This window comes from Convolutriloba macropyga, chromosome 2 (genome assembly GCF_964194025.1).
Source record: "Convolutriloba macropyga chromosome 2, txConMacr16.3, whole genome shotgun sequence".
Lineage (NCBI taxonomy): Eukaryota > Metazoa > Xenacoelomorpha > Acoela > Convolutidae > Convolutriloba > Convolutriloba macropyga.
In genome coordinates this window covers 85464051-85480096 of record NC_134469.1, presented here as the reverse complement: position 1 = coordinate 85480096, position 16046 = coordinate 85464051, and the positions used below count along the sequence as shown (strand labels likewise).

Below are 16046 nucleotides of genomic sequence, written 5' to 3'. Positions count from 1 at the left end.
AACTATACTTTGCAAACCTTTCTGATCTAAAATTGTTGTACTTTTTGTTTGCAGATATTCTCGGATATTTTGTTGGTTTGAATATTTTACATTAGTTCTCCGAAAGCAAAAAAACTACAAATATTATGTTGAGTTGGACGACGTCAGCTAGTGAGGTCAGCTTCCTACTTTGAGTAGCTCCCGGAATTCTTCCGGATTTTTAAAATTTCTGTGCAGGGCAGAGAAGCTTTATGGCGTCAGCGATTCCATCCGCTCAGATATTCATATTTTTCTCTATATTCTTTGGGGCGCTGTCTTTTTTAAGATCTGTTCACACATTTTCATGATTTTTGAAGTCAAATTTGAGCAGTGATTTTGGTCACGCCGAAACAGGAAATGGAGCGAAAAAGCGAGTGGTTTTGCGGCGTGAACTTTTTTCCGCTCAAATTTTAAAGTAGAGTGAGAAAATGGTGTTTGAACAAAAATTCGGTTTCTCGGTATTGGTTTTTTGTTCACATGCGGCAATTTCACTCTGATTTTTACAGTTTTTTTCAATTTTTTTGATCGGATGTTTTTCTAAATGGTTTTCCTAATCCATTCACAGCTCATTCTAGGCCTAGTTTTTTTGTTTGAATTAAATTTTCATTTCTCGCTAGTGGTTTTTTTGTTCACATGCGGCATTTTGACATTGATTTTTTGTTTTTTTCTTATTTTTTGATCTGATTTTTTTAAAAATGGTTTTCTCAATTCACTCATAGTCCATTCTAGGTCTAGTTTTTCTGTTTAGTCAATGAAAATTCTTTGAATTGTACGTCAGGACTTGTCCTGCTATGTTTTTTTATTTCGTCGTCATGATTTTTGTTACGACCATATGACGTCACAGCCACTTTTTGTTCATTCGTTCATGCAATTTCAACTAAATTGCATGTGTGACGTCATTTTTCGCTCTTAGTAGAGCGAGTTTTTTTGTTCAAGCGCGTGATTAATTTTTTGGTCACACTTGACTTACCTCACTCTCAAAAATGACTTCCTCACTTGAAATCGACTTTTTTTTACTTTAATTCAAAGAGATAAGGTCAAATGGGTGTGTGTCACTCTAAATGAATGTTATTAGAGAGCAGCTAATAGAGGCAGCAATAACTTATACAGATTTTTAATCAAAATATAACAGATCAACCTTCAATGAAAAGACGAATTTTTTGGTCTGTCTTTTTTACTGTTTTTTTAGACTGCCGATCTGCGAATCTATTGCGGCTATTTTCTGGCAATCTGCCAGCTATGTTTTCACATAGCAGTTGTTGATTAAATTCTCTGAACGAAGTTTCCATGTAGTTCTTTCTTTCTTTATGCAATTTTTCATCTGGCCAGTCGGTGTTCATTAATTTTGTTGTTATTGTTAAAGGCTGAGTTCAGTGACGAGAGAGATGAAATTATCCAGCTGTTGACAGACACTTGTTCTCAAATCTCTCAGACAATGTTGTCGCGAGGTATGTTACACCAACAGGAGCAGCTCTCTTTGTTCGGACAACAGCGTCTAGGCCCAGATCAGCTCCAACAACTGCGCCACAAAGTTACACAGCTACCGCCAGCCATCCAAACTCATGTGAGTATTATTTACACACGTTTCGTTTTTTGACGGCACATCTAAATGGGTCCTTTGGTTCTTTCCCTTTATAGCCCCCCATTATGGTGTTTTTATAGCTGCGAAGCTGTAAGCTGAGCGTAGCTATATTGCGGTGCTCTTGGTTTTTTACAATTCAAAGAATTTGAATTGTATTGGGGCGCTGTCTTTTTACGACTCGAAGAGGAGTATTGGAGAAGTCCTTTTTTTAATCAATTTTATTGCAGTGAATTTTGAAGCGGGAAATGAAACACGTGAAAAAATTTGGAGTGATTTTGTTGCTGAACAAAATGAAGAGTGGAGCAAAAAGAGAGTAGTTTTTTGTTCATATCGCTGTTTTCTAGAGAGCGAGAAATTGAAGTGTGAAAAAAAATTCTGTAAGCGAGCGAAATTTTTTGTTCACGTGCGGCACTTTAAAGCATTTTTTTTCCCAATTTTTTTGGTTAAGAGGTTTGATTATGATTTGCTTTTAACTTTAGGCTGGGTTTGGTAGTGGTTTGAAGGCTTCTGAAAATTGATATGAATTTTATGCTAATTCGGATGTTTTTCATGTATTTTGCTGATTTTTGGGCTAATTTTTACGATTTTTTTTACTATTGTTTTGTTTGACTGCCTCAAATGGGTATTGAAGATACCCCTATTACTTGAGCAATTTTCAGTGAACACGTGGTTACAGTTTTGTGGATATGAAGCATTTTTTTGTTGAGAAATATGAAGAAAATGTCGAAAATTGGAATTAATTTCCTTAATTTTTTGCAGTTTTTGGGTTTTTTTCTGATCTTTTGACCAGTTTCTCAACATTTTATGACGTGCCTTTTGTTTTGCGAGCATCTGGGTATTCTATTGGCTGAAAAAAAATTGTTTAGATTTATGTGCTTTTATAATATTAAAAAGTATATTAACTTTTTCCAGTTTTAGTCAAAGTTGTTTCTAAAACTTATTTTTTTCATGATTTGGCTTCAAGTATTTTAAGAAAATCTCATACTTGGTTTTAGAAGTTATTAGTTGTATTGATGAAGTAATTGTGGCAGAGATAGCTTTTTGGGGTATCAATTTATGACAGAAATTGATCAGATTTTTTATCATACTTTAATAGATTTGATTTTTTTTACTTTTTAGTTTTATAGTTTTATTTTGAGATAATCGTAAATTATTGGAGGCATGATTTGTCTGATGAGTAGTTGAATGGCATGTAAGTGGATTTCCACTTTGAGTCGTTTCCTGAAGTCTTCCGGCTATGTTTTTTTTTAAGATTGTTCACACATTTTCATGATTTTAAAAGTCAAATTGGAGTAGTGATTTTGGTCACGCCGAAACAGGAAGTGGAGCGAAAAAGCGAGTGGTTTTGCGGCGTGAAATTTTTTCGCTCTAAATTTGAAGTAGAGTGAGAAAACGGTGTTTGAACAAAAATTCGCCTTCTCGCTAGTGGTTTTTTGTTCACATGCGGCAATTTCACTTTGATGTTTACTGTTTTTTCGATTTTTTTTGGATCGGATTTTTTTCTATGGTTTTCCCAATCCATTCATAGTCCGTTTAAGGTCTAGTTTTCTGTTTAGTCAATGAAAATTCTTTGAATTGTGCGTCAGGACTTGTCCTGCTATGTTTTTTGTTTCGTTGTCTGACGCTCTTTTTTCGTTTTACATTTGTTCACACAGCAAAGCTGAAAAGTCAAATTCTTTCTTGAATGACTTCTTCCTCTCACTAACTGCTTTTGCGCGCGTGACGTCATTTCTCACTCGCTTTAGCGAAAGTTTTTAGGTTATTTGCGTGATTAGATTTTGATCATACGTGACTTACCTCACTCAATAAAATGACTTTTGCACTTTAAAACTTAAGTTTAAATTGAATTTGTTTAAGGTCAAAGGAACTCATATGTGCAGTAAAGGTCCCTAATGAGAGGCTTCTGTGGAATGAATTTTAACAAGCTTTATTAATTTATCGCTGAATGTTTTATCCTAGTTTTTTGAGCGGCGTCATTTTTTTTTCAATTTAGATCTGTATCTGTTTCTATCTCTATTATATGGCACGCAGGTCCATTCTTTCGCAGCTATTCCGGCAATCTGCCGGCTATGTTTTACCATGGTGTAGGGCTATACCTTCTGTGACCAGAGGCTGGATTATTCATCCAGACCCGCAGAAAGTATTCGGGAATTTTGACACCTGATGGGCGCGTTTGTTGGTGCGGGTTGTACGTTCTTAAGTTCAGCAGTGAAAATTGTTCAACTTTCAAGATATGCCAATCGCGAAAAGCTCAAATCTCTGCGGCGCCAATTTCCAAGTCAATTAAGGCTCATTGCAGCTGACAACAATATTATTGTTGGAAAAGTGTTTAGATAGATGACTATTTCTTGGTTGTTTATCTCCCCCAGATTACTTAATCTACCTCATTTCCTTTCATTCGCTACTTGCCTTCAGTATCTCTAGATTAACTTTCCCTAGCAGAGAAAAATGAAATTTTCTCTAATTTACCATCAGTCGAAGTGTTGTTGATTATCTTTAATTTACAAAATGACTCCTCTTGACCATTTCTACCCAAGCAGTAGCAGCCCAAACAAGTTGAACGAACAAGAAGAGATTCCAATAGCGTTTTATGTGATATTTGGGGTGGTATTTGGTCTGCTTATGTACCTGGTGTACAAACTGTTCTGCTCTGGAACCACTGGAGAAGGTGAATTAGTTCCTATCATAAGTGGTCAACCACCGAGGCCACCCAATCACCGCCAAAGCCTTCCTGAACTAAAACGAGCGAATGCAGTTTTGGAATTGAACATACAAGATATGGAATTTCACAGTGTCTAATTAACGGACCAACCTACTAATTTTCCATAATCTCCCTTTTATAAATTACCCCTTATGGAATTCAATTCAGGTGATTCAACCTCAATCAAATCCGCCTTTTGTTCAGAGTGATCTTTTGTATTTCAGTTAAATTGAAACTATCCAAATAAATTTGGTCGACTTTTCTTTTTATAAAATCACTGGATCATAAATGGGTTACATGTCATTTTTACCAAATGCCTAATTAATTCGCTCTGATGTTAACGTTCAATATTCAGATTACAAATCCGCCATTAGTATTACAAGCATGTTTCTATCTTAACTTACCCAGTTAGTTCAATATCTCATTTTCGATAGTGAGTTTCATATCAAATTGTAGAAGAGGATGAGGCGTGGCCGTAACGATTATAAATTATAAATATATCATAACCTGTCTCCCATAGGTATGTATAATTATGCCATATGGTTTTTTGATTGGCCTTGAACGAAATTTGAAACCATTGTAGTTACGGTGACTTTTTGATTGACGTTTTTTATAGCTGCGAAGCTGTAAGCTGAGCGTAGCTGTATTGCGGTGCTCTTGGTTTTTTACTATTCAAAGAATTTGTTACAATTCAAAGAATTTGAATTGTATTGGGGCGCTGTCTTTTTTTAAGATCTGTTCACACATTTTCATGATTTTTGAAGTCAAATTGGAGTAGTGATTTTGGTCACGCCGAAACAGGAAATGGAGCGAAAAAGCGGGTGGTTTTGCGGCGTGAACTTTTTCCGCTCAAATTTTAAAGTAGAGTGAGAAAATGGTGTTAGAACAAAAATTCGGTTTCTCGGTATTGTTTTTTTGTTCACATGCGGCATTTTCACTCTGATTTTTACTGTTTTTTCGATTTTTTGGATCGGATTTTTTTCTAAATAGTTTTCCCAATCCATTCACAGCTCATTCTAGGCCCAGTTTTTTGTTTGAATTGAATTTTAATTTCTCGCTAGTGGCTTTTTTGTTCACATGCGGCATTTTGACATTGATTTTCTGTTTTTTTCTTATTTTTTTATCTTTTTTTAAAATGGTTTTTTAATTTCACTCATAGTCCATTCTTGGTCTAGTTTTTCTGTTTAGTCAATGAAAATTCTTGGAATTGTACGTTAGGACTTGTCCTGCTATGTTTTTTGTTTCGTCGTCTGACGCTCTTTTTTCGTTTTACATTTGTTCACACAGCAAAGCTGAAAAGTCAAATTCTTTCTTGAATGACTTCTTCCTCTCACTAACTGCTTTTGCGCGCGTGACGTCATTTCTCACTCGCTTTAGCGAAAGTTTTTAGGTTATTTGCGTGATTAGATTTTGATCATACGTGACTTACCTCACTCAATAAAATGACTTTTGCACTTTAAAACTTAAGTTTAAATTGAATTTGTTTAAGGTCAAAGGAACTCATATGTGCAGTAAAGGTCCCTAATGAGAGGCTTCTGTGGAATGAATTTTAACAAGCTTTTTAAATTTGTCGCTGAATGTTTTTTAGCCTAGTTTTTTGAGCGGCGTTGATTTTTTTTTTTCAATTTAGATCTGTATCTGTTTCTATCTCTATTATATGGCACGCAGGTCTATTCTTTCGCAGCTATTCCGGCAATCTGTCGGCTATGTTTTGCCTTTTTGAGGGTATTTTACATCCTTGACTTTAAATTTTGCGTGATTGAAAGTACGTCTATAATGACGCTTTAGACGTTTGGTATCAAATTTAGTTCTCGATTGATTAATAACAATTTGCCAAATCATCTTTTAGGCTAATTGAACTAATCCCGTGCGGTGTCAGTACGAAATACTCATTGCCAAAAAATACCCAATGTGACAAAATACCCAAAATATTCCCAAAATTTTATTCTGACGTTGAATCTATCAGAACGATTATTTAGCATAATATTTAGTTAGTGCATTTGGCCATGCCTCAGCGGCCCGTGGGACTTGATATGAAACTATCACAACGAACATGGGATTAAAATATCAACTTAATTGAGAGAAAACATGCTCGTAATTTCGAGTGCTAATTTGTAATCGGATTATTGAACGAAAAGATGAAAGGGAATAAATTGGGTATAATGGCATTGTGTATTTTGGCACATTGGGTCATGGCATTTTGTCATGTAACCATCCCGTACAAAACAGCGAAAATCTAAAAAGGACCTATTTGGCTCTCAATATTCGCTGTGAGATTTTTGTACAACAATTTAGTCAAACTCCCAAGTTTTAATTGCGATTTGTTATTAATTACTCTCGAAATGTTGAAAAATTATTGTGTGACTTTTTCATGCAAAAATTTCGCCTGACCTTTTTCTTCTAGAACACTCTTTCGATTTCACTTCTTGAGTGACTTTTTCATGCGTGAATTGATTTTTGCCTGACTAAATTGGCCTTATTCAGAAATTAAATGTGTTGTTCAAACAAAAGCAACTGTAACTGGAGTTAGACCCTGATTGCGGAGTAACATGGACGGAGTTTTTTGCAACCATAAACAATTTTCAAGGCTACACCCACCACCTAATTAAATTGCCCCTCCTGCGCTCGAGAGCAATTTGTCCGACATCTAATATTAACAAATCTCTATTCATAGTGTTGCGGTGCAACTTTAATTGAATCACTTGATTAGAAATGCTTTATTATAACGCTTTATGCTTAAGAATCTCAAGCTCGAAAAGACCAAGTGAATGTGATAATATCGTTTGAAATTATGAATATTTGGTTTCAGCACGTGGTTAATCATCATTGTTTTCCTCATCTTGCTCGGATTGCATTGAAGGTCATTGTATCAAAGGCTACTGTAAATCGTAACATACCGGCCTCCTTTAACTGGTTCAACTTTATTAATATATCATTGAAACTGGCTTTCTGGTTAAGTGGTCAAATGTGGTAAATAGTTTTTCTCAGCAACCCATCACAAGTTTATCGATACTTTCTTAAATTCAATGAGTTCTTGTCTGCCAGTTTTGTACAATTGTAATTAACATTTTCTTGCTGTCATTCCTCGTCTGTATTCTCTGTTGTTCATTCTTCATCTGTGTCATTTTCTTTGTCAGATCTTAATGACGGCATGTCAATATCCTCTTTCATTAACAAGACAAGCTTGTTGACTGGTCGTATAAATAGTCCAGATGATGTCTTCAGTTCAACAACTCGAACTATTCTATCATTTCCATCAAAGACCTTTGTTATTCGTCCCATTGGCCACGGAGTGGGTGGTGTGTTCTCTTCCTTGATTATTACTACATCATTGATGTCAATATTTGGTTGTCCCGTTTGCCATTTTTTCCGTTGTTGTAAATTTGACAAATATTCTGTTGACCACTTCTTCCAAAAGTCTCTAAGATTGTCCATCCTCTTCTTCTGTCGTGTCAATGAAATTGTTTCTTTTCCTGTTTTTGGTTCAGGCAATGCTTTGATTGGTCGTCCTATCAAAAAGCGTCCTGGTGTAAGTGCTAAGGCATCATTGGGATCATTTGAAACGGACGTAATAGGCTTTGAATTTAAGATTGCTTCAATTTGTGTCAACAGTGTTGTGAAGTCTTCAAAAAACAATTTTGTTCTTCCAATGCTGCGGTACATGTGGCGTTTCAAAGATTTGACAGCGGCCTCCCATAGTCCTCCAAAATTTGGTGTTCTCGGCGGTATAGTAAGCCAAGTAATATTGTTCTCCTTGCCGAACGTTGATATCAAATCTTCAAACTCGTGCGTAGCTAAGGCTTGTCGAAACACCAACTCTCCCTTGGTCCCAATGAAAGTTGTTGAGTTGTCGCTGTATATTTCATCAGGAATTCCTCGACGAGACACAAATCTTTTAATGGCTGCAGAAAGCCCTCCAGGTATCCAAATATTTCGTCGAAGCGTGCATAACGTCAGTTGAGGTCCTCCGTGAAGATTTTTCTCGTGTGCTTCTCGAATAAGCATTTCAGAGATTGGCGATTTTCTTGGAATAAGAACTGGAAATTTTCGGTCTATTGTGTAGGGTGAATTGGCTAGGCGTCCTCCAACTCGAATCACCTTATTTTCTTCATCAAAAAATGGTGAAAGGCTGTTGAGACTGCTGCTTCTATGAAATTTTCGTCTTCTGTGTCTCCCTTTAGTGGCTGCTGCATAGGCGTTATGACATCATCTGCATGTCTGACATCATCATCCATCTGCATGGCCGGCTGCATGTCTCACATCATCCCTTGAGACCCCGACAGCTTCTACGCTGTCAAGACAACCTGGGCCCCCGGTCCTCCCTTTACCTAAGGGATTGGTAATAGAAACTGAGCTCGCATTTTCACCTGCGTCCCCGGCGCTGACAAGACTACCTGGCCCCCGGCCCTACCTATACCTAAGGAATTGGTAGTAGAAACATTATCATCTGCGCCCCGGCGCTGAAAAGATTACCAGGGCCACCGGCCCTACCTGTACCTAAGGAATTAGTAGAAACTGAGCTCGCATTTTCACCTGCGCCCCCGGCGCTGACAAGACTACCTGGGCCCCCGGCCCTACCTATACCTAGTGAACTAGTAGAAAAAGAGCTCAACTTTCATCTGCGCTCCCAGCGCTGACAAGACTAAGACTACCTGGGCCCCCGGCCCTACCTATAACCTCAGGAGTACCGGCTGAACTTGAGCTCCAATTTTCGTCCGCGCCCTTGGCGCTGACAAGACATCCCTGGCCTCCGGTCCTACCTAAGTGTTGAGGACCATTGATAACTAAAGAGATCCCCGTGCCCTTGCCAATCCTGGTGTTGATGTAAGCACCTGGGCCCCCGGCCCTATCTATACCACTAACCCCCTCTGGTCCAGTGGTTTTGATACGTTGCTGAACGTATTGTTTTGTCGCATCTCTGCTGCTGTTGTTTGCATCTTCAGTGGGCTGATTCATGATGATCTTGTATTCATGAAGAAATTTTCGCTGTATGAAGCTGTACAGTTGAATTCGTCCTTCGTATAAATCTTTCCCTTGTAAAGAGACTGAATTATAAGTCCAGATCATTGGTTGAGACGTAGACTCATTACTGTCAGTCCTTTTGTTTGGCGTTGAAGAGCATGCTTTTAAGCTTTCCGACGTTTTTGTTGTCCGCTGTTTCACTTTTGAAGATTGAATTCTTCTCTTAATACTGCTGATGAACCTTTGGACATACGTAACTTATCCTTGTAACTTTGTGTATTGAGGAATGCCAATTTATCATCAATAAAATTGCATTATCTTCTTTTGATGAAATCATTGTCACGTTTTCAGATTGTACTTTTACTTCTTTTTCGGTCTCTTCTCCTGCAGGTGACAAAATGTCAAGTGAAGGCCAGGCGTTTTCAGGTTGCCGCAACCACCCTGGTCCATTCCACCAAAGCTTATGGTCCAATAAATCAGCTGCTGCTAATCCTCTTGCAGCACAATCCGCTGGATTATCTTCTGTGGGAACATATTTCCAACTACTAGCTGGAATAATTTCTTGTACTTTCGCTACTCGGTTGGCGACAAATGTTTTCTATTTCCTCGGATAATCGTGTAGCCAGGCAATTGTAACCGTAGAATCTGACCACGCAAAAACCTTCGGAGTTGGAAACCGTTCATCGCTAATAGCATTTGTCACTGCCTCAACAAGCTTAGATCCTAGCAGGGCAGCACAAAGTTCCAACCTTGGCACACAAACTGATTTAATTGGTGCAACTCTCGTCTTTGCTGTAAGCATTTTTGTTTCAATGAAATTGTCTGTCTCCTGTCTGATGAAAACGACAGCAGCATAAGCTGTAGTAGAAGCGTCGCAAAAGACGTGCAACTGCAAATCTGATTTCGTGGCTGGCTTGAGAACCTTCCGTTGGAGATTAATTTTTTCAAGATCCTTCAGTTGTGCTCGAAGTCGCAGGTACTGCTGTAGATTTGGGTCCGATAAAGGTTTTATCCCAGCTAAGTTTGTCCATCCACAACAGTTGAACAAAGGATTTATGTTGAATAGTCGTTGGTGATAGCCATCCGAGTGGGTCAAATAAAAGTGAAACTTCTGAGAGGATTTGCCGTTTAGTAAACGGAGCTCCCTTGTCAAGTTCTACTGTGAAACCAAATTGATCAGGATTTGGATTCCACCTTATCCCAAGCGTCTTAATGGCATAGTCTTCGCTTTCAATTATCTTCTCGTCTTCCGTTTCTCTGAAAGTGGCAGCTAGTCTTGATACAATTTTTGAGTCGCTAGATACCCATTTCCGTATATCAAAACCTGCTGAAGCAAGAAGCGTAATAATAGCGTCCTGGAGCTTCTCTGCGGCTTTTGAATCTTCGCATCTTGTAAGTAGATCATCCACATACATATCAGTTGTTAGTGACAAACGAAGTTTATTGTTTGTTGTTTCTTCGGCAAGAACTTGCAGTGGTCGAAAGGCTACTGTAAATCGTAACAATAGTGTTTTCTCATTAACAGCCGCCCTCATCTTAGCCGGCTATTATAGCGCTCCTATTTTTTTTACAATTCAAAGATTTGAATTGTATTGGAGAGCTGTGTTTTTTAAGATGTGTTCACACATTTTTCAATGGCTTTGATCCTTCAAAACGGGATAAACAGGTAAAGCCCAGCGGCCATTAAGTTTCAATAGAGGGCCAAAGTGGGCTTTAGTAGTCCTTCAAGTGCTTTGGGTGGTGCAGCTGCTGGGATGGCCTTAATTTAAGGTTAAAAGGTCATTTTTAGGAGTTTTGGGCTCAAAATGTTGCAATTCATTTTTTTTTATTTTTTTTTGAGTTTTTTTGTTTGATTAGTTTGTGGTTAAAGTTTTAAAAATTTGATGAAGGCCTTTGTGAGACAAAATTACTTATGACCATTTTATGAGCTATGTTTTTGTACTAAAAACACAAAAACGCAATTTGATACAAATTTTTGTCATTTTTTGAGTTTTTCCAGCTTCAGGGCCCAGGGAATCTCCTTTGATAATAGTTTGATAATAGAGCACTGCACAGTTTCTAGTAACGATGGATTGATTTTCAACATTTTAATATTTTGATTTTTAGCATTTTATTGATAAAGGGGTCAATTTTTTCAAGTTTTCCCGAATTTTTGGTCACTTTCTGATTTTTGTCCTGCCTCAAGGGCCAGTAAAACCTATTCCATAGGATGAAAAGTTACTGCATGGTTTCTAGTGTTAATGGGATTGTTTCCAACATTTCGAATTTTATAAATTTTTGTGATCAAATTCGCAATTTTTTTCAATTTTTTGTAAAATTAATTTATTCAATTTTGTTGCCTCAGTAGCCAGGTAACCTCCTCGAGGGTATGTTAGTATGTTAATACATAGTTGCTAGGGGGCAATAGAATGGTTTTCATTGTTGTAATAGAAAGAAGTTCCTTTCTTTTGATAAAATTTGAATTTTTTTCTGAAAATTATTGTCTTCTACCTAGTTTGTCAATCTTTGTGACAGTGAGTTTTTTAGTCTTGGAATTTGGTGTCTGAAAGTCCTTCCTTTGATTCTGAAGATATTAATATCAGATCTTTGGCAACATTTCATTAAAATCTGCAGTTGATTTCGTTGTTTTCGGTCATTTTCGAGTTAATCGATCTTTAAGGGCCAGTGGAATTGTTCAGGTCTTGCAGATGTAAAACTGGACCGATTTCAGAAACAAAAAAATGGTTTTGAACATATTTTTGAAATAGGTTTATTTAAAGGGACAGAGGAACATATTCAAAATGAACAGAGTCAGTATACAAAATTGAAGTCAGAAATAGAAACGAGATAAACCCATAAAGCCCAATTTTAGATACCCGCTATTTGAATGTCGTTCCTATAAGTCTTAGTTACCATCTCTAATGCTTATTGGTATTGATAGTAGCCCCTATAGCCTGATGAAGTATGTTCAACTACGAAATGCCATCAAAATAAATCGGAGTCAAAAAATTTTTTTTTTTTACAAAAATCTTTTTTTTTCAATATCTTCTATTCTTTCAATCCCAATCATGCTTATCGGAATCAAGGGCGGCTATTTTCTGGCAATCTGCCGGGTATGTTTCACGTGTAATGTAACCTTTTGCTCTCCAAAACTAACAATTAGAATTTAGAAAATAACAGGCGGGAACTTCGTCTGTCTTTATTCTTTAATTTTCAGTTCCAATGAAGGTCAAGGAGGTCTATCACAGCTATTTTCTGGCAATCAGTCGGCTATATTTTTCATTGCAGGCGATTCTGTAAGATGATCCTTGTTGCTTGTTTTAGAGCTCTCGGAATATGAGGGCGGGTGGCTCTGGAGACGCGGAGAATTCGGCCACGTTAAATTTGTTGCAGCATTACTCAGACCTCCTTGTGAATCTGGTCCAGCAACAACTGTCAACAAAAGAATTGGGTGGCACCAGTTCATCTGAGACGACTTCAATATCCGCCACTGTCAGTTACAACGACATGCAAGCTACCCAGGATGACTTTGGATCTGAAGCTGCTATTGATGAACCTTTGTCCTCTGTCGGAGTCTCACATGCAGCAAGTAACGAAACCCTGGAGGACATTTGATCACTCATCTCACTTGCACTTGCCCCAGAACTCTGGACCTGTACAGAACAAAACTGAAAATTTAGTTATTCGATCATGAAGTCATTTTTGTGCATACATGTCACTGTCATGTCGTGACTATGTAATGACGAATTAGGAATCATTGTAGAAACAGTTTTACAGGAAACTTTATTCAGTTTAGATTAGTGAAGTAGAAACGAACAATGGCCAGCCGATGCACAGTGCGGTAATTTAATTTTATTACAGCATTAACATTATATTGAAATCTTAATATTTGAAATTCTTATTCGCGCGACTCATCAACTCAAGTGCTCATTTTTATTTGATGAATTTTCAATCCTAATTATTCTGCAGAATTGTCATTTTAGAATCCCGTCGCAGTCGTTTTTTCAGATCTTATTAACAGCATGGTTAATTGTTTTGATGTTTAATTTAAATATTAATTAATATTAACCTAATCAAATTCCGTCGCTTCATTGAATTATGTCTGTGTGAGAACTGAATTGAATTGACATGAAGTTGCAACTGGAAGATTTTTGGATTTACCATTAAATTGATTATTTGCTCTTAAGCCACCGCGGGTGTTCACAATTTTTTTTCAATTTTAATCGGTTTGGTAAATTTTAAGTCTGTGCGATTGAATATATGACATCATTCGAACTCAGAAAATGGTATCTAGGGGGGGGGGGGGGGGGGATGCTCTCAAATGACAAGTGTAGCTAAGTATTGCGTGTAAACAGAGAAGTTTTATCTGTTGTAACTAAGTATTGTGTGTTAACAGAGAAAAATGGGCAAATTAAATAATGAGTTATTGGAATGTCGGATTGTATCGTTTAAGAGCAATCAATTTCAATGGAGATTAAACGGTTGTGTTCCATTTTGAGTTGTCAGGACAATACTCAATGTGCCAAAATACCCTAAACATACCCTACCCGTATTATATCCCCTTTGCTCAAACTCAAATTAATAGAAAAAAAATTTTTTATCATATTTCCTAGAAAAATAATTGATGATTAATATTCGTGGAATGCCTCCTCATTGGCTCGCGGGATATAACATAAACTACCGCAATATATCATAATATCATTAAATTAAGGGTGCAATAATTGTGATGGAGATTGATAAAACATGTTTGCAATAACAAGATCTGTTTAATCCAAATCAGAAGGACTCAATTTCCATTTTATTGGGTATTATGGCCGTAATTGGGTAAAATGTCCAGTATCCAAATGGGTGACTATTGCTGTAATTGTGGACGAGGGATAAACTGTTGCTTCACTCTCACAGCCTACAATTCTGTTCACTTTGGTTGTAGTTGTTGTACATTCGTTTACGTCGGTTAAACTGGTCTTACTTAAATTAGTTTCTTTGAGTTGTTTTAATGTTGACATATCAAATTTTAACTGCATCTTCTGAGAGAATTAACCTGATTCTTTAGCTAAGTCTTTTAACACACTTGTTTATTCAGTCTCTGTTCATGTCACGGAAGAGCTGCGTTTTTTTAATGGCGACACTTTTAATAGTTTTTTTCATAATCGATATCTTTAAGGTACAGATAAAAGGTACGAAAGATCAGCAATAGTAAGCTAAAAACAGCAATTTTTTCCTCTAAGACATGGGAAAAAAATAGTGACTGAGAAGTTCTCGTAGAGCCTTGCGCCTTACTAGTCTTTAGCAAAGACAAATTCTCAAGCAAAAAGAAGTTATATAAGCAAAAAACCTAATTCAGCCAATTTAAAATTTTTTTTAAAATCAATAAATTATAATTAACTTGGTTATATAACTATGGTAATTAATTCAACAGATCAGCAGTTCAATAATTCTAAATTCAACTGTCCATTTCAAATTTGCACGCGTGGAAACGTTCGTTTATATTCTCCCCACTTTGGTCAGGTAGGAATAAAAACTCGTGATTGAAGGATTTAACAAATTGTGAATGCAGCTGGACTTTCAGTTAGATGTCTTTGAGAAAATTGTGACTTAAATTCCAGGAAATTCGACCCACGAAAATTAATGACCTGATGACTTGAATACCAATAGTTTTATTGTAGTTGCAGTGTTTGATTGTCAGCAAACAAAACCTTTTTTTTTCAAATTTTTTCGAAGACAAACGATGTTAAATTTAAAAAACAAGATTTATAAAAAAGAATTTCGCAATAAGTTTTGCAGAGAACTAACATCAAACAGACAAACAAAGATTAGTGAAATCGAGAAAATGTCAAAATGCATAATGTGTCGAACAATAGAGGCTCCAAATTTCAGAGAACATTTTACTGTACATCACAATTTGTGATCACATCATACGATTATTAAAAGGAAGCCAACATCAACTTTTATCCCCATAGGCAAGAAAATGACAAACTTCGCGGCGTATTTAAAACAATAAAAAGCCAAGAAAAATTTATAATTGTAGAATAATGATTGAATGCATGGGGATCAAATGATTGGACCTTATATCTAGGAATGAGCGATATAATAATACAAAATGAAGTGTCTGGACAGGTCAGTAAAAGCTAAAAAAAACAAACAAGTAGCCTGTAGAATACCGGAAACGACTCGAATCGTCGTGCATTATAATCTCTAACCTAACATTACCGAAATCAGAACGTCAAAATAGACAAGAGAAAAAACAAAAGCAGCCCAACAAAGCACATTAAAGTGTTTTAAAAATTCACACAATTATTTAGGTGTGGGGGGGGGGGCAAGGCAGGGAGGTGGGGTGGCTGGGTTGGGGAGTTGGGTAGTGCTGGGGTAGTTGGGGGGGGGGTGGTAGGTGGGGGTAGTTAGGTGAAGGCAGGGTGTAGTTTGGGGGGTAATGGTAGGTGGGGGGTGGGGGTAGGTAGGTGGTTGCGTGGGTAGATGAGTTGGAGAGGAGGTAGTTGGGGGGAGATGGGTAGGTGGGGGTAGCTAGGTGAAGGGAGGGGGTAGGGGTAGGTGGCGAGTAAGTTGGGAAAGGGGTGCGCGAGCGGTGGGGGGGGGGTAGGTAGGTGAGGGGGGGGGGGTAGGTAGGTGGTGGTGGGGGGGGGGGGAGGGGGTTGTGCGGTTTAGTTTAGATAAATAGGGGTGACTTATATAGAAACAAAAAATCTCAAAATTACCTCTTCACCTTGAACATTACCAGCAGTTCCTAATTACTATACATTACAAACAAAGCTACTGTTAAAGTCCAATGGTCGAAAACAGAAGTCA

The 16046-nt window shown here is 37.3% G+C and overlaps 2 protein-coding genes across 11 annotated transcripts in view; both read left to right on the top strand.

The window, feature by feature from the left end:
* LOC142334804 (uncharacterized) overlaps nt 1–13032 on the top strand; it is a 134672-nt gene extending 121640 nt beyond the window's left edge. For all 10 annotated transcript variants that reach the window (XM_075383124.1, XM_075383123.1, XM_075383122.1 and 7 more), the window contains 2 exons: nt 1382–1582; nt 12567–13032. In XM_075383124.1, coding sequence (XP_075239239.1) covers nt 1382–1582; nt 12567–12857 — 492 coding nt within the window. In that variant the 3' untranslated portion in view covers nt 12858–13032. The remainder of the gene's footprint in view (nt 1–1381; nt 1583–12566) is intronic.
* Nucleotides 1–16046, top strand: part of LOC142334806 (flap endonuclease 1-like) — a 247310-nt gene that overhangs the window by 109640 nt on the left and 121624 nt on the right. The gene's annotated exons all lie outside the window — the stretch shown is intronic.